General features: G+C 39.5%; 2 protein-coding genes across 2 annotated transcripts; both read right to left on the bottom strand.

Moving 5' to 3' along the window:
- Positions 1-2399: 2399 nt before the first annotated feature.
- LOC118098626 (leukocyte elastase inhibitor) lies at positions 2400-10568 on the bottom strand. The gene is made up of 9 exons (XM_035142637.2): positions 10434-10568; positions 10038-10219; positions 6787-6927; positions 6441-6558; positions 5506-5648; positions 4532-4609; positions 4173-4262; positions 3910-4090; positions 2400-3479 (listed from the first exon to the last, which is right to left on the bottom strand). Exons 2-9 carry the CDS (start codon positions 10212-10214, stop codon positions 3250-3252), a joined length of 1158 nt encoding a protein of 385 aa, XP_034998528.1. The 5' UTR covers positions 10215-10219; positions 10434-10568; the 3' UTR covers positions 2400-3249.
- Positions 10569-11882: 1314 nt separating this feature from the next.
- On the bottom strand, positions 11883-18758 carry LOC118098622 (leukocyte elastase inhibitor). The gene is made up of 10 exons (XM_035142633.2): positions 18632-18758; positions 18137-18318; positions 16624-16725; positions 15623-15763; positions 15118-15235; positions 14572-14714; positions 13847-13924; positions 13457-13546; positions 13194-13374; positions 11883-12549 (listed from the first exon to the last, which is right to left on the bottom strand). Exons 2-10 carry the CDS (start codon positions 18311-18313, stop codon positions 12323-12325), a joined length of 1257 nt encoding a protein of 418 aa, XP_034998524.2. The 5' UTR covers positions 18314-18318; positions 18632-18758; the 3' UTR covers positions 11883-12322.
- Between the last annotated feature and the right edge of the window lie 316 nt (positions 18759-19074).

Raw genomic sequence — 19074 nt, 5'->3', positions numbered from 1 at the left:
CAAAGTTTATTAATATTCAACATATCCAGTGTCCAAATTGTACTAAACTCCACAGTGCACTGCCTTGGGCCCTTACAAACACACATGCCAAGTGTGAAGCTGAAAGAAACTCACGATACATGACAGGAATGCAGAGCACGATGTCACCTTTATATTGATTATTTGCCTGTTGAACACATTGGTTAAGTTTTTGACAATGAGCTGATAAGCCTTTTAAAATATGCAAATGTTTCTGTATTGCATAAAAAAATGAGACAAGATTATATTCCTGTATAAACACATAAACTAGAAGGCCACTCTTTCACAATATTGCATTTACATGTATTGAGATCAGATACATATACCATGTACACAGAACTATAAAATACAGTACTAACATGAAACGCAGGCAAGATGTCCATTCTTTGATACAGTTGAAAGGAATATTTGTTACCATACAGTAACTGAAGAAAGATCACCCCTCTAAAAATACTTATATCATAGATATTATCATTCTACACTTGCCAGATTCTTAATTTTTTCATAAAGATCTCTGTAATATTGGAAATTTCACAGAAATGTCAAAAAAAGAAAGTCCTCTCTCGCAATATTAAATAAAGTGGAGAAAAGAAAACCTGGATCCGTTTCCTTAATCAAATCAGCAGCAGGATGAGCTGAGGGAGAAACGCAGCCAGGCCAAGCCACTGGCTCCACCTGCTGTCTGCTCAGACACAAGACAGAAAAAACAGACCAGTCTTAAAAAGCTGCATTACAAACACGCATCATGGGATAGCTTTGTAAACTGTATACTTTTAATCCAGTCATCCTAATTGTATGAATGTATTTTGTGCAGTGGCATACATCTCCGCATATATATATTTATTTAAATTTGCATCACTTATAAGTGTAAACCAATAAAAATCTAAATCAAGATGTACATCTGCAGTAGCTATATCTTCCTGCTGGTCTTTGCTCTGTAGTTCTGTGACGCTGCTTTCAGATATGCACTGAACTCCGGATAATCTCCGGACATTCTGCGGAGTTTCTCCTGCCAGCCCGCTAGTAAAAGCTCTTGATAATGTCCGAATGACCCCATGTTAGAATACAGCAGGAGGACCTCCGGAGGATTCACCACAAGTGAGTGGATATGTTCATGATTATTCTAACACGCAAAAGACGCAAAACTGAAAAATTTAAAATAAAAAAAGAACAAACATATGTCAGAATGAAAAAGCGGTGCCACACACGAAGAAGACACATCCAGGATGTCAAGAGAATTTTTGCTGATAAGGACCAACACCAGTGTTGATGTGGTGCAAACAAAAACAGGTGATCTCAGCAGCGACCACTTCCCGTATTTTATGATATATCGCTAAAAGTTTTTGTCTGCTTTCCCAAATGTTTTAACATTACATAACAGATTTGGTATTTCCCTGGAGATGTTTACCCAGTCTTTCCTATGGCTCTCCTCATCTCTTGTAAAGTAAAAGGTGTATCCATCACACCATTTGTTCTTTCTCTTCTCTGTATTATCTGTTTCTTCCCTCCCTCGCTTCCTTTTCTGTGTTAGATTGTCAGAACTGTGAATTTCCGCAAACATCTTGGCCATTACTTCTGACTTGTCTTCATTTGTTATTGCTGTTTTCTCTCCAACTTTTAACATTGGGTCCTGCCTCTCTCTTCGGATTCCCCCCAACTCTTTTATCATTCCCCATACATTGCCTATAGGAGTTATCTGCCTAATTTAATGCAGAATTCTCTCCAACATTCTCTCTTTACTTTCTTTTAGTAAATTGTGGGTTATCATTAATTATTTCTTTCGTGGTTGTACTACACTTCTCTGTCCACCATGGGACTGCTGTTCTACTCATTGTCCCTTTGCTTCTAGGGATTGATAACTCTGCTGCTTTTAGAGCAATTTCTTTAACTTTCTTCCACTTTTCTTTCTAATGGTTCAGGTCTATTTTATCCATTTCTCATCTAACACAAGTATTGAAATTGATCCGATTAAGCTTAGCTGAATATCCACTTTACTTCTCTTTCTTCTACCATTTATAATGTTATTATTATCTTTAAAAGTTTTGGAGGAGAAAAAGAGAAAATTACAGTGGAATGATTTTGCTCCCATATCAACTCAAGCAATCAGACAAAAACAAGCAGAAAATCAAGGCTAAAATGTGTGCTGTATACTATGGCTGTATCTAGTGTTGTATTGTTGTCAACGTGATGCTTTGGCATGAACAAGCAACAGTCCATCTGTAACTGTTAAAAATAGTGACGTTTTGTGCAGCAGTAGGCCGTGATTACAGGAAAACATTGTAGTCATTATAATATATCTATTCTTTCAATAGAACTGATTAAAGTCTAGTTTCGGTTAAACATTAACAGTGACGTGTAAAAAACATGTCATGGACAACAAGTGTAGTATCATCTTTATTACAATGATTAAACTGCATGATATCCTTCTTATACTCACTATACACTGAACTAGACAAAATGTGAATAATTCTTTTTTAGAAAAAAAGTTGACAAACAATATTTGGGGATCACACACTTTTATTCCATGTGTAAAAGCATCAAGATACAGAAACATAATTTGTCAAAACTGCATATAAACTATTTTTTATGAATAGTCATATGCATAGAAGTGCAATTATGTATAACCACCAAGCACACATCTATCTGCAAATATACTTTCATCACAATATTCTCTTTGGTTTGCTGAATATATAAAATAATGATATTGCTCACTACTTCTGCTTCTGCTTCTGCTTCTCTGATGACACTCTGAAACATTTGAGAGCACATCCACTCTCTCTCGTTATATAGAGACAGTGCAGAGATTCTTTCAACCATCATATGTTCACCTGGTATACAGGTACAGTTGACCTCTGTGCTGCCAGCTTAGAAAGGCATAACAAATGTGATCAAGGCAAATTCTTCCAAAGAGTCTCAGGTACAGGATAACAAATTAGACTGTAATGGTATAGATGCTGCAGCAAAGAGGGCCAAATGTGTATTAAAGGGATAAAGGGACCAAAATCTGAAAAACATCAGATTGGGTGCAATGTTAAAGCAGAGCAGAGAGCTTGTGTTCAGGATAAACACAATCACTCATGTGAGAAGTGAGGCAGACGAGAGTCAAAGTAAAAAAAAAAATCCAAAATAATAGTTTGTCCTCATCATCCTGATGCTGGAAATATAGGACGGAAACTTGGGATGGGATCAGACTCTAGAGCAGTGTTTCTCAAACGCTCAACAATGTAGTTCTCACTGAGGGGAGCAGAAGCGGCCGGCAAACAGAACGCTCATTGTGGGGTTATGTCGGATAAAGAAGAGGAAGGGATGGTCTGCAATGAATCTGACTGGAGGCTTTGGACGACAGCGCCATTTCATGACGGCAGCAGTGGAAGCAGCAGCCTCGGTTCCCTCCTCATTGACCTCAACAAAAGCCTTGTGGACGACCTTTGACAGCCCCAGGTCATCGGAAGGAGACATGCCTGTCACAAAAAAAAGAGGGACGGAGTATATTTCAAGAATGGAGGACACACTGACTTGGGAGAACCTCAGGATTCTTTTAATCGACAGTAGCCAGATCAGTTTTATTGTTTCCTGATGTTTAAATGATTTTAAACTAATCTGATATATGGTAAATGGTTTTGTAATTATATAGCCCTTTTCTAGTCTTGATGACCACTCAAAGCTCTTTACAGTACAGTTTTACATTCACCCATTCACACACACATTCATACAGTGCATCTATTAGCAGCACTTTTTTGTTCTATGAGGGGCAATTCGGGGTTCAGCATCTTGCCCAAGGACACTTCGGCATGCGAGGAGGAAGACTGGGGATCGAACTGCTGACCTTCAGGTTGGAGGACAACAGCTCTATCCCTCAGCCACAGCCGCCCCATGTGGTGCATGTCCTACCTGAGAAGTCACTCATTCCCATATCGAAGGCATCCACCATGCCCATGCTGATCAGGACATCCTTCATGTCATAACTCTCCTCCATCTTGAACCGAGGCAGGCCCAATTGAACCTCTTCTTTTTCCATCGTGTCTCGACGAGTCCACTCCACAAAGTTCTCATAGGTCAGCTTCTTCTCCAGCTGGGGTCATAGACAAATTCAATTATTAGTTCATCATGTGGGTTTCTGTACATGTAGAAGTGCATGTGTGTGCATGTCCTACCTTCTCCAGACCAGTTGAACTATCGTCTATGTCCATGGGGAGAAAGATGAGCATGCTGAGCTCCTCCCCTTTGTAAGGAATCTCCAAGACCTGAAGAACAGCGTGTTTCCATAATGATAAATATTTACTGAATACAGTTGATATGCAAAAATCCAAAACAATAATCAGTTGCTAGTTTCAAAGTTACAATAAAAAAACATGTCATCCATTTTTCTTTGAATCATGATTCGCCTCATTCATATTTAATAGAACTTCGTAAACTAAAGTAATGAATTATCAATTTTGTTCTCTGGTCAATTTACAGGTGGTTGACGAGGCACACTGTTTTCACTGACTCATTAAATGGATGTCTTGATTACCTGACAGTTGACTTCAGAGATGAAGGTCAAAGGGAACTTGGTTTTCTGATGCATCATCTTCACCGGCTTACTCTCATTCTAAAAACAGCAAACAGGAGAAGCAGCTGAAAGCTTGTTCATATCACTTTTTTTGCGGTCATGCAGAAAAGCAAGGTATAGTGAATACGCTGTGACATCATTACTGAGAGAACAAAATATGGGTTATGGATAGTGGTTGTTAAATATAGTGTGCTTTTCTAGGCTTGATGACCACTCAAAGTGCTGTACAGCAATTTTTTTGCAATTCACCAATTCACACAAATATTGCATCTTTGTGCAACACGTTCTCTATCATAGATCACTGCTGAGACAGTCAGCCTATCTTGCTGAAGGACACTTGGGCTAGTGGAACAGGACTCTGCCCACCTTCTGGTGGATGAACCGCTCTACCTCCTGAGCCACAGCCACCACCTTAAACATGTTTCCTCACCTGTTTAGGGTTTTATATGACACTAGAAACCTTGTAAACTGCTCCTACTAAATTGGCAAATTCCATTATGGAGGCACTGGATTGCAAAACATTTTGTGTAGAACTTTTTATGGAATCGTCAAAGGCTTTTGACATGGTGGACTTCATCATCTTGGTGAATAGACTCGAAAATATTGGCTCATCTGAGCATGCTGTAACTTGATTTTCAAACTACTTGTCAGCTGGATCATAATGTGTCCGGGTTGATTGGTCTTCCTCTTTTTTCCTGCCTGTATCAAAAGGCGTACCGCAGGGTTCCATACTAGGGCTTCACCTTTTATGTCAATAATCCCTGTGATAATTTAGCAAATGCGGCCATCTTTATGCAGATGACATAACTGCCACTGCTCATCCAACTCAGTACTACAAATGACTTTTCCTGCTTCCTGCTATCTAACTTTGATGTTATTCAGTCCTGTTTAAGTAAACTTAAGTTGGTGTTAAATGCAGAAAAATCCAATTTTACCTTGTTGATTCTGAAATGATCATCTTTTGTGTCACTCTCCTTAAACTGCTCGTTCCAGTTGCCTTTGAAATAGATGGCATTCACCAGCACCAGCCTGGTCATGTTGTCCACCACATCCTGGGCCAGCAAATCCTGAATTTTACCTATGAATTTAAAGTACAAATTTGAAATGATGAAGAAATGACAAACTCAGTCACTGTGTTTCCTCAACAGAGAAATGAGGTACGCTATATTTATTTGACCAAAAACAGAAAATCTTAAAGGACTGGTTACCACATTCCACTAATACCTGTGAGCCCAAGTGAACAATTGTGCCAAATTTGAAAGGATTCTCTTGAGGTGAATGACCTTAAAACCTAAAATCTAATCAGTCCATCCTGGAGTGCAAGTGAATCTTTGTGCCAGATGTACTGAAACACCCTATGCAGGTTCCTGATGTTGCATTATCACAAAAACACAAGGTCACCTGACATTTGACCTTCAACCACCAAAATCAAATCAGATTGTATCAGATTTGAAGTTGTTGCGTTCACAAGACCAAAAACATGTTTTGTAAGTTCACAGTGACCTCGCACTTTGACTGCAAAAGTCTAGCCAGTGCATCTTTGAGTCTAATAAAGCATTTGTACCACATTTGAAGAAATTCCCATGAGGCATTCTTGAGATATCATATTTACAAGAATGGAAAGGACAGATGGACAGACATACCGACCTATGTACTAACGGACAGTCAACGTGAAAACATAATGATTCTGTCCACTGGCTGTCACTGGTGCGGAGGAATAATAAAACTGGATTAAACTTTCTGCCGCATTCTGGATCATCATCTTTCAAACTGGTGGCATTGCAAGGCCATGTGAAGTTTTGCCAGTCTGGACATTTTTTGGGGGGGGTTCTATATTAGGATTGCTTACTGGTGTGTGTGTGTGACCCACCTTGAGTCTGCTTCTCCACCCACGTGTTGATGTTAAGTCTTGCCGCCTCATGGCTGGTTTTGAAGTCCACAGACTCCAGCTCTGCATCGTAGTGCTTCCTGGTTGCTCCCAAAAAATCCTGAAACCATCAGCAACACATTTACTGATTCAGATCACACAAACAAAATAGTCTCTTCACTTGACTTAGAAGAGTTTAAAGTCGTAACAGCAGGAGAACATTTGCACAATCACTTCCTTGCTTGATCATTTGCTGACCTTCTATCCTCCCTCAGTCATTCCTTGTATGAGCTGAAAGATTCCTATCTGAGCCTCTCACAACACTCCACACCCCATTATGAACACACACCTCTACAAACTGGTAGGACTGCTCCCCGTACAGTCTGTTGGCAACACTGAGGGAGTATGGAGCATCTGCCTTGTTGAGTGTCTTCAGCAGTTTACTGAAGTCAGCGTGGACGTTGTCCTGACAGTGCTTGGTCTTCAGACTCTGTAGAGAAATTAGACAAAGGCATGTTAGAGAGACACTCTGAGCCAGTAAAAGACCAGTCTAACTGGTCTGCTGGTCAACTCCCCTGTTGGGTGATGAGAATATTGACAAAATCATCAATCTCTTCCTGATTGATATTTGTCTTGTTGATCCACGATAAGTTATGTATGTATTTGTAGACTGTAACTGACCTAAAATATTTCCCAAAATAAACCTGATGTAGGTGGTTATAAATCTCTCTCTTATGAATAAAGTGGTCATAACAACAAAAACTGAAAAATGTCTGGTCTCTGAAATTTGCCTTCGCCATAGATCCTGGTACAGCACAGGGTATGGACTGGTCCATGATAATGACTTAATGGATAAGGTTTTATTTACTGGTTTAATCTGATGGCTTTCAGTATCTGTATGTGAAACGCTCATAACTACATGTGAATATGGATGCACAACATGTCAAAACTGACTGAAAATTTAACACATAAAAATACAATAAGGAGGTTACATAGAAAAAGTAAACCCATGGAAATGCCTGCCCAGGACAAACACGCATCCCTCCATGCACCAACGAGTTATTATTTACCCAGGTTTGATATCCTTTCATGAGAATTTAGCATGGAATACCATCTTCTGTCGACTCTCATAGTGATGCTTGCTACATTTGGATGTATCCATGTACAAGAGCAATATCAGAGTAAAGAGGAAACATCTTAAGTTGTGTGGTTCCATGCAGGTGCTTATAAGGGTTAAATACCACACCAGAAAGAAGCCTTTTAACAGAGAAGCCAGGACTACATTCCTGTGATTTATGCAATACTATGAGGTTTGGATCTGACATTCAAGGCACAGCTACTCCCTGCATTGTTATGTTTCTTTAAATTCATTAGATTAGGAGGTTAGTAAAATTATCTTCAGTCATTGAAGTCACTGTTTGTCTTCTTGTGTGAGTCTCAGGGTGTACTAACCGCACCCTGACTGTTTCTAAATAAGTGCAGCAAAGCGAGACTTTCCAACCCAGCAATGATTTCTTATATGCATTGCTCAAATTTGTAACTGAAAACCTTGAACTCGTTTAAATCTTGTCATTAATTTAGTTCCAGCCATTTAAAAAACAGCATAAAATAACTTGATGTGAATTCCAAATGAAATCCATGATGGCAATTCAGGGTTGTATTTTTCGCAGAGCAGTGTGTATGTTGTATGGACACACAATGTAATTTACAGGGAACTTCATGATAGTTTCATTGCAGTTTCAAAGTGGAAACACTAAGTCATGGAGTAAACTGCTTATTTCATTGATGTGTCTTTTTTCACTGGAGGGGTTATTTTGAGATTTCTTCAAACTAAATATATCCTCATGATGTGTCAGCATTTACACCTGAAAGCTACATGTTGTTAATGACTGTGTGTGAAAACTAGTTAGCAAGTGTAAAAGTGATGTAAAAATGGTTGTAACGTCCAGCTTCGGCCAATCCGGCTCATTTTAACAGTTTGAAAAATATCCACTTGTGTAAAGAAGGTAGAGTTAAATAACATCCAACACAATATCATTGGTTTTCAGACTTACAATCTCACCTTATTTTGTGCTGCAGTTACAGAAACTGGTTTAGTGAATCAAATTGACTGTGATTTAAACTTGTTTCTGCAGGTACCAGTGTTGCACAATTGGAAACTGGTTGGTATTTGGCAAAAAGATAAGTGACAAGTTTTGTAGAGTCGTTGTTGGCCAGCTGGCGAATGAACAAGTTACAAAATTAGAACAGTTCACACAACTGGACTTTCCGGTCACTGCCTGTTAGAACATCCTCGCTGCAGCAGCTCAAACGTAGTACTGTTAAGTCTGCTTCATTTCATGCATATACTAACTGAAGGAGCAAAAATTATTGTTAGCATGAACTCTTATTTTGTTTGAGTAGGCCCCATCTAGTGTCTGTGGCTGGGTGGGATTAAAAACCAGAGGGGGCTGCCTGGAGGGTGTGGGGGGAGCAGGAAGAAAAGTCTTTGACCTCACAGCCTCAAGGCTGCAGAGACCCTGCTTTAGAACCCTTAGTTTATCTTTAGAATCCATATTTAGAACAAAAATTTATGAAAATGTTTCTTTGGACATAACAGAAAACATTTACCAGCTATTATATTGCATGAAGTACCAATTGGCACATGCTGTGAATAAGTTTGTCACCAGCATCTTTAACTTATCCTTTATTTCCAAGGACATTGAGCTTTTGAGTGAGTGGAATTGTTTCCGAACCCCAGAGATGTGATGGATTAAGGGCCAGGGACCCGCCCTCACACATACTCTCGTTGTCATTTCCCTCATTTTGTCTTATCTGGGTGTGTCATTGCTGAAGCAATAATCTGGAATAATGTTACAGAATGTTCCCGTTTTACAATGTGTCAACTCCCACATACAAATTAATCACCTCTGCTGAATCCTCATTATACTGGTGATCAGTTTTATTATTATTATTTTATATAAATGATTATTTATATGTCCCAAAACTACTCAATAAACATACATTTAGCTTCTAAAAGTTTTTTTCTCTGAGGATCTATTCACTTCTTAATAAACAAGGGATCAATTCTACTATAAAATATGTGATACATTCAGTGAGTAAACTTTGAGAGTAATGCCCAGGTAGCCAGGTGTGGATGTATGGGACATATGCACACAAAAGCTGTGTCTCAATTCAGTGGTTGCGTCCTTTGTAAGAAGTGTTCTACCAGATAAGGTGTACATATTGCTTTACTGAACCTCGGACTTTATTGCTTTAACACTTCCATAATATGTAGGATGTTTCTATAGCAACACATAACATAGCTGCTCCCATAAAACCTTGTCAGAGTCTGAACAGCAGATCTTTGTCATTGTTAGTGACTCTGGAAGACAAAGCTGGTGATTCATGTTGAACGTGGGCTGACACTGATGCAGTGCTCTGCTCTTTGTATTCTGACACACAGTGTTTCTGTGTCAAAGTTCCTTTTCGTTCAGAATCGTCTCAGTGAAGAGTCAAAATCATGGGAACGTCTGAAGCTGCAAGTTGTGGAGGTGCATTTTAAATCTTTCTGCCCACTAGAAAATAAACAAAGTGTGTGTGTGTGTTTGCATGCTGTACCTCTGACATCTGTGTGTGTGTGTTGCCTCTGGCCCCCAGCATCACCATAGCCAGGGCTGAGGAGATGCTAAATGGAGAGTAGAAGACATTTGCTGCCTTGTCGTTGTCACTCAGCTTCTTGTAAAGATCCAGACAGAAGCTGGTGTTGGCCTTGGACAGAGGGGCTGATGATGCCATTGTGTCTACAAAGAAGGTAATACCGCAATGAAAACAACTTGTTATTTATGCAGCATTATGTTAAATTACACCAATTATTACATATAACACCATTTGTATAAACTATATTCTGCCCATGACGCCAGACCGTGAATGGACCTGGTTTCTAACATGAAGCGTTTAAAAACAGTTTGAGCAGAAATCATGTGTCTACAAATTAAGATCTTAGTCTCTACTTACATTCAGACAGCTTCCTTCCAGCAGAGTTCAGGAGTCTCTCAGTGTGAAGAGGCAGGTTCTTTATTTAAATGCTCAGCTGACACACCCCGAAAACACAGAGCTACTTCATCGTTCTCGCATGTACATGTATGGAAGCCGAAAGGAGCTTTATTCGCTTTTTTCTAAAACACAAATACAACACATCTACCCCAGATTCTTTTTCATGTTTTGCTGTTGGTTTGTTTTCAAGTGTTTGTTATTCTCTGCTCACAAAGATGATTCTAAAACCACAACGTTCACTCCGGAGCAAGAATCAGTCTATGAACTTAAAATATATAACAATGTGACATTTATCCTGACGATGATCGATATGGATGATAGGAGACTTTGTTTTGGCTTTGCAGGACAAGTGATAAGACAATGACAGAACAAAACAAGGAGGATGAGAACAGAAGGGAGTGACCGAGCAGAGTATGTTTGTTTGTGTGTTTTTATTCTATTTAAAAAAAACACCATTATTATTGTTAATAATAATAATTGTGAGGGTTGACAGCTAGGAGTTAGAGCACCGCCCTGGTAGGTGGGACTGGAGAGCTCTCCGCCTTTATAAGGACAGGTGCGGGCAATCACTGCCTCTTTGTCTGATGCCTGGTAGATGGTGACTGCTGTGTTTGTGCAGGTAAGGGAGACTGGGAGAAAGATGTTTGATTTACCCGCTTGAAATCTAATGAGATGTTTTATATATTCAGTTGGGTGGCTGTGTCTCGATCCAGGTTTCTGTGGCACCATGGTTGAGTGAAGATACAGGGTTTGCCTCTCCCCCTATGTGATGCTATAAAAACGGGCCGAAATGTCATGATTGACAACTGACTCGTGATTTTGCATGTTTCTTCATCCAACGAGACCAAAATAAATTTTCAAAAGCACTGCAAAGAGACATTTTCAGAATTTATGATACCCCACTTTTATTATGTCTTGCAATAACCACAATGGTACTTGCAATTTGTGTGGTAAGAAAAATCTATATTTTAAACGTGCTTTTATTTTAGTAAAGGGAGTGATTCTCTCTTCTACCTTTGCTGTTTACTTAATCCCCTTTAACAAATCACATAGATTATAATTAGACGTTAGCTGCACTCTTGCTTTAGTATCCATTATTTTTAAATCCATCTTTTAGTCGTATCCTTTAAGGGTAGAAACATAACACTAAAAGTAGTTTCTATAACATGTTAAATATTCTTTGTATAAAACTGATCAAAGCCTAGTTAACGTTAGATATGAACAGTAACATGTTACTGTGTGTAGCATGTTACTATGATTTTAACATGTGTCCATGACATGTTAAAAGCTTGTCATGGACAGCCAGTGTAGTATTAACACTTAAACAATGATTGATTAATCGTCATTATATCCGTCTTGTCACACTTGGTTCACCCAGATCTGAGAAAAAATAGTTCGCATACAACATTTGAGAATCACACTTTTATTCCATTTGTAAAAATGCAAAAATACATAAAATGACCCAATCCCAGTTCAAAACTTCATGTAAACTCACTGTCCATTTAGTTTATATTTGTTATATGAGTAGTAGTGCAATTACATATGCCTGCACTTTGCATAGTCATGCAAGGACACATATATCTACTAATATGATTTCAACACAGGATAAACAATGTGAATCACTGAAGTTAGAAGTGATGCAGACAAGAAACCACAGTTAAAAAACACTAAATTATTGTTTATACTCACCATACTGGTGCTGGAAATATAGAATTGGAACTCAAGGTACAATTAAACTCCTCTAAAAAATGTTTGCAACCCCGGATTCAATGATATACTGTTCGTATGCAATCGTAAATGTACTGTAACGCCCCTCCGGTTGAGAAACACTGTTCTTAACAATGTAGTGCTCACTGAGGGGAGCAGTAGCGGCCGGCAAACAGAACGCTCTTGGTGTGGTTATGTCGGATAAAGAAGAGGAAGGGATGGTCTGCTATGAATCTGGCTCTAGGGCTTACAGAAGTGATCCCCACTGTTATAGCAGTGGCAGCAGCAGCCTCGGTCCCCTCCTCATTGACCTCAACAAAAGCCTTGTGGATGACTTTTGAAAGCACCAGGTCATTGGAAGGTGACATGCCTGTAACAGGAAAGAGGAACAGAGAATATTTTATCATATTTCATAATACTAGTGCAGTACCTGTTCTAAACTTGCCTGTTTGGAATGAGCTGTTTGCTTGGCCTGTGGTAATGCTGGTTGCAGCTTTCTTTCTGAAACTGTAAAAGTGACCTGCAGTGATTGACCCGTGGCAAGTAAAGAGCTGACTGCTGGAGTCTGTCCACAGAACCCTGAAGCTGCACCACCACTGCTGCACATAGAGCCGTTCATCTGTTTATTCAAAGTTCAGTGAAGTTCGCCCCGCACACAGAAACCTGAGCTGGAGAATCACTGGTTACCTTTGCGGTGAATGTGCCCAGTATCGTAAACGTGCTGTTGTCATGATCGACAATGTCACTTATAGTTATGAGTCTTAGCTAAAGAGCCTGTTTGTTCAAAGTTTATTAATATTCAACATATCCAGTGTCCAAATTGCACTAAACATCACAGTGCACTGCCTTGGGCCCTTACAAACACACATGCCAAGTGTGAAGCTGAAAGATGAATAAAGATTTCTGGAAATACTAGATAGATAATGCCTAAACTCACGATACATGACAGGAATGCAGAGCACGATGATGACACCTGACATTCATGTCCTGATTTTGATTTGTTTCATGTCCTACCTGAGAAGTCGCACATGCCCGAATCGAAGGCATCCACCATGCCCATGCTGACCAAGACACCCCCCATGTCATAACTCTCCTCCATCTTGAACCGAGGCAGGCCCACCTCAACTTTAGAGTGAGACAACCTGTCTGAATGAGTCCACTCCACAAAGTTGTCATAGGTCAGCTCCTTCTCCAGCTGGGGGTGAAGACAAAATCAATTATTAGTTTGTCTTGTGTGTGTCTGTATTTGTGGAAGTGCATGTGTGTGCATGTCCTACCTTCTCCAGACCAGTGGAACTGTCGTCTATATCCATGGGGAGAAAGATGAGCATGCTGAGCTCCTTCTCTTTGTAAGGCATCTCCAGGACCTGAAGAACAGCGTGTGTCCAAGATTACAGCAAATATATACTGAATAGATCATGAGTTTATGAAACGAACAACTGATTATAGTTTTAAATTTTTGCTTGTAGTTATGTTAAAAAAAGTCTGGATCATACCCAACTCCCATCTAATCTATTTCGCTTTGAAACATGATCTGCTTCTTTCAGATTCAATGGAAACTCATTGACAAAAGTAAAAAAATGATCAGTTGACTTGTTGCCTGGTCAGTTGACAGCTGTTTGAGACACACTGTTTTACCTGACTTATTAAATGGACGTCTTGGTTACCTGGCAGTTGGGTTCAGCGATGAGGCCCAAGGGTAAAGTAGTATTCTGATACATCATCTTCACTTGCTTGGACTCGTTCTGAAAACAGCAAACAGAAACAGCAGTGGTATATATGATCCACGGGGTTTACAATTACAATACCAAGCCATTCCCAGAACATGATCTCTTTTGATTTGTGGGAAAGTTGGGAAGATACAAGTCCAAACTAAGTCCTAGGTGACCAATCTGAGGGTATAACTTGACTGGTCTGTTTGTGTTAAGCTTGCCTCCCTTAATCAACGGAAACTCAACAATAAATGTTTACTCAACTCTACAAGCCTGTCTACAATTTTCTTTTGATCAACCACACAGAAAAATGAAGAGGGTTTTTAAGTGTGCAAATTGAGACTAAATAAACGCAAATGCACCCTGTGACAACATTGTTGAGCAAGCTATTCTATATACTAAGGCAGCAAAATATAGCTTTTCAGCCTGAGGATAATCTACCTTAAATTTCCAAGGTCTAAGGTCCTTATATATATATATTTTTTTACTTTGGTCAATCATTTCTCAATAAAATAAAACAATGTCTGATCAGTTGGTGGTACCACGACATGGGTGTGTCTTCAGACTCACATATTTGTATAACAGGTGTATTACGTGGTGTACTGCCCTGCTATATACAGTAGTTTCATAGAACTACACTGACTGACTAGTGTTAGTCCCTTTTCTCTGTCCAGTTTTACCTTGTTGAGTCTGAACTGAGCATCTCTCGTGGCACTCTCCTCAAACTGCTTGTTCCAGTCCCCTTTGAAGTAGATGGCATTGACCAGCACCATACGGGTCATATCGTGCAATGTACCCTTCAGCAGCAAATCCTTAATTTTATCTAAGAATTTAAAGCACAAATGTGAAATGATTAAAGGGTCACTGTGTAGGATTTGGGTAAAAAGGGATCTATTGGCAGAAATTGAACATCAAATAATCCTAGAGGTGTTTTCACCATTGTGTTTCATCTGAATTGTTGTTTTCTTTACCTTAGAATGGGCCCTTTATATTTGAGGGTTAGGGTTAGGGTGTTTCAGTGTGTGTGAATGTGAATGACTTTTCTAGTCTTAGCAACAATACTAGAAAAGTGCAACATAAAAATGCAGTCCATTGACATTAATATAGATTATTTCTGTATTTATACTAATAAAGCTTGATCGAAATAAACCTTTCTAACGCCTGGTCCCTCCTGGTGATATGCAGGTCTATTAACATGCAGGTAAAGGTTAATGTTAGTGACCCACCTTGTGTCTGCTCCTCCACCCAGCCATTGATTTTGAGCCTTGCTGCTTCAAAGCCGGTTTTGAAGTCCACAGACTCCAACTCTGCATTGTAGTGCTTCCTGGTTTCTCCTATGAAATCCTGGAAGCATCAGAATGTATTTACTGATTCAGATCACCCAAACAAAATAGTCTCTTCATTTGACTTAGTGGAGTTGAGTCCTTACAGCCAGGAGAACATTGTCACTATTACTACAGGCCTTCAGTATTGTTTGGGTTTAAGAAGGGCTTGTTTTTTTCCCAGGGCAATTAGAAGTTGAAATTTAACACATTAACTGTCACACACACTGCCAGCTCATATCCTTAGCATGAGGTCACGCCAGCAGTCAAACAAGGTCATCCATCTGCTGTCAAATGTATTATTAAGTTTGTTGGGTTCCTCCCTGCCTTCTTCCTCTCTCGGTTCACTGCAGGATTGCAACCAACAAGGTGCATGTACACTGTACCACACCCCATCATGAACACACACCTCTACAAACTGGTAGGACTGCTCCCCGTACAGTCTGTTGGCAACACTGAGGGAGTACGGAGCGCCTGCCTTGTTGAGTGTCTTCAGCAGTTTACTGAAGTCAGCGTGGATGTCATCCAGACAGTTCTTGGCCTTTAGACTCTGTAAAGAAAGTAGAAAAAGGCAAAGAGAGACACATTGAGACAGTGAAAGACCAGTCTAATATACAAAGTCTATTAAAGTGGTCTGTTGGTCAACTAACCGTTTGAGTGATGTGAATATAAACAAGATCATCAATCTTTTCTGTGTAGATTATTGTCATGATCCACCATAAATAACGTATGCATTTGTACACACTCACTTATTTATAAGGTTGTAAAGCTCTCTCTTATGAATCAATTGGTCATAAAAACAAAAGCTGAAAACTGGTCCATAATGACTAGTTTTATTTGCTGGTTTAAGTTGATGGCTTTCAGTACTTGTATGTGAAAGCCTCTGAACAATTTCCTCGTGAATGTGGATGCACGAAAGAACCTTTTACACTGTCTTTTAAGAACCCATAGAAATACCTGCCCGATCTTCATGAGCCTTTTCACAAAGATTTGTTAAAACACGCTCATCCCTCTACTATTGTGTTATTTACCTGATAATTATATCTTTTAAAAAAATATTTAGGGCAGAATGTTTTTCATCAAATCAACAAGACATAAACCAGAGTGTTAACAGAGTAATTCACTTGTCAATACAGACACCCCAAAGGCAACCACTTAAATTTGTGTGTCCTCAATTTACCCAATGCACTTTTGGGTGGTTACCATTATTTAAAACCATTGTAGGTTTAAGTCGCACTGCGGCATGAGCCGGGATCACATTCCTGTGACTTATGTAACACAAAGGGTTTTTAGATCTGACAGTTGACACATAGACACAATAAACCTGAGGCTGAGCTACTCCCCCCACACAGACCATTTGTTAGTAAAAAGCCCTTCAGTAAGTTTATGCAGTGGCAATGTGGACTTCACCTTCTGCATCTGCACCTGCTGCTGCATCTGCTCCTGCTGCTGCATCTGTTTCTGTTTGGCTCCTCCAGGCTGTGTCTTCACTGCCTCACAGAAGCTGAGGACCTGATGGTGCAATTGGTAGTGTTCACGGTTAACTTAGATATTGCATGTCTCTAAGTGCTTTCACACTTACCTTATTTGGTCCAGACCTTCGACTTTTCAGTTTCTTTCAGTCCGAACCAAAATAACAGGTTCGGACTAAAAGAATAGTCATACCATGCAATGTACCAAAATTTTGTCTGAGCAAAAGAGGTGATCTCTGTCTGGATCAAACAAACCATGGTTGTACCTGTACATTAACATGGCCAAGTGTTAGTTTGGCAAGGGTAGAGTTAGTTACCCAGGGCATCTGTGGAGCTGTGTGAAAGTTCAAGCCATTGTGGATTTTCTGGTCCCACGCAGTTAATGCGACTATTCTATTGCCGCTTTGTTCCTAATTCTGCGGTGGTTGCGGCCCCATTGACAAATCTCTTGAAGAAAAGTGTCAAGTAGTTTGGTCTGAGAGATGTCAGGAGGAAATCAGATCAAAGCAATGTTGTCTCTTCCCCCAGTACTCCAGAGCTCCAGATTTCCGTCAACCATGTCCTCTAGCCTGAAGGTGAAAAGCTGACTGATGTATGCACGGGCAACCACAATCAGAAGCCTTAGACAAGCCTTAAAACATTTGTCCCTGAGTGTGTGTTACCATGACAAATTAATCAGATTGATTTGGTACGGTAAATGTTTTTTTTGCTTCACGTATGATAAATCAGGTCACTTGTTAAACTAAGCTGACAAAATGGAAACCAGTCTCTTATTGAAATTGATTAAACACATAAAAACTCTTCTGTTGCCTCAAGGTTTATACAGCCCTGCCTCTTTCTCCACCCTTCACTGCCACAGCATATGGAAAGTGACAAGTTCCAACAGATCAGTTGACCTCACTGCTGACTGTCAAATTTCTTATTCCCATGGACCAACTTCAGTAATTGTAAAGCAGATATTGCCAGCAGGCTCAATAGCTAATTAGAAAAAAAGAGCATACAACACAACCACGCACTCACTTCCAGCAGCCTTATCTAGGTGTGTCTTTGAGAAACATGTAATTGAGGGTTCTTGTATTACACAATGTTCCAACTTCTTGGTACATATCACTTACCTCTACTGAATGTAAAATTGTACTGTTGATTACCATTTTCATTCTGCTGTTTATCCTGGCATATACACTCTCTCACAGGCTTTTTTGTATATCAAACAAATACCATTACTTTATCTGCATAATAATTTTCTTCCAAAACTGAACTGAATTGACATAAATTAGACTTGAAAAAGATTTTTACTGAGAATCTCATTACTACTTGATAATTAAGGAATAAAATGTGTGATCCCTTAACTCTGAGAGCGACTCCCAGACAATTGGACTTGTGGGACGTATGCACATAATTTGTGTGTGTGTGCGTGCGTGTGTGTGCGTGTGTGTGTTTGCATGTTGCACCTCTGACATCTGTGTGTGTGTGTTGCCTCTGGCCCCCAGCATCACCATAGCCAGGGCTGAGGAGATGCTAAATGGAGAGTAGAAGACATTTGCTGCCTTGTCGTTGTCACTCAGCTTCTTGAACAGATCCAGACAGAAGCTGGTGTTGGCCTTGGACAGAGGGGCTGATGATGCCATTGTGTCTACAAAGAAAGTAGAGCATTACTTATTACATGACTCTTTTTAAATCAGGCTTTTATACCTTCACCTCATTAGAATCTCACTCTGTCATTGTGCCAAACTCCAATAAAAAAAATGTTAATTTAGACCTGCATTAAATGTCTCTAAATATAAATAACCAATAGATATATTCAGACAATTTCTAAACGGATATGATTCCGTTTTTTATTTTAGCAAACATTTAAAACGGCATGCAGGCTTATCTTGTATTTTAGGTACAATTTCTAGTTATTAACATTGCAATCTTGTAGAGCACTTTATAAAAGTATTACTTACAGACAGACACGTTCCTTCAGTGTAGCAGGTGTTCAGTCTCTCAGGAACACACTGATTCCTTTGTGAGGAGGCAACTTCATTACTTACAGGTGCGGCTGCCAAACCCTAAGAAGACATGCAAACTTCTGCATTCTCATGAAATTATAACCCATATAATTAGGATTTTCAAACTGCCACAAAATGCCACCCCTCCAAAAAATGTGCACAGATGATGACCAACAATCAAATGTTTGATCTTGTACACAGTGAATGTGGACTAGATCTAGATCGTTTCTATGCAGTTAAAGGGGTATTAAAAAAATGTCGAGCTTCATTTTCAACCTGCCACAAATTCCTCCCCCCTTGTCAAATTATGTATACTACTACAAGTGTAGTATTAACATCTTTACAAGGAATAATCAATCTCTACGATATTATTGTCACTCTTGGCTGAACCAGATTGA

Source organism: Hippoglossus stenolepis, chromosome 19, assembly GCF_022539355.2.
Source record: "Hippoglossus stenolepis isolate QCI-W04-F060 chromosome 19, HSTE1.2, whole genome shotgun sequence".
In the NCBI taxonomy this organism is placed as follows: domain Eukaryota; kingdom Metazoa; phylum Chordata; class Actinopteri; order Pleuronectiformes; family Pleuronectidae; genus Hippoglossus; species Hippoglossus stenolepis.
Note: the sequence above shows the minus strand (reverse complement) of the source record. Positions and strands in the feature narration are given on the sequence as shown.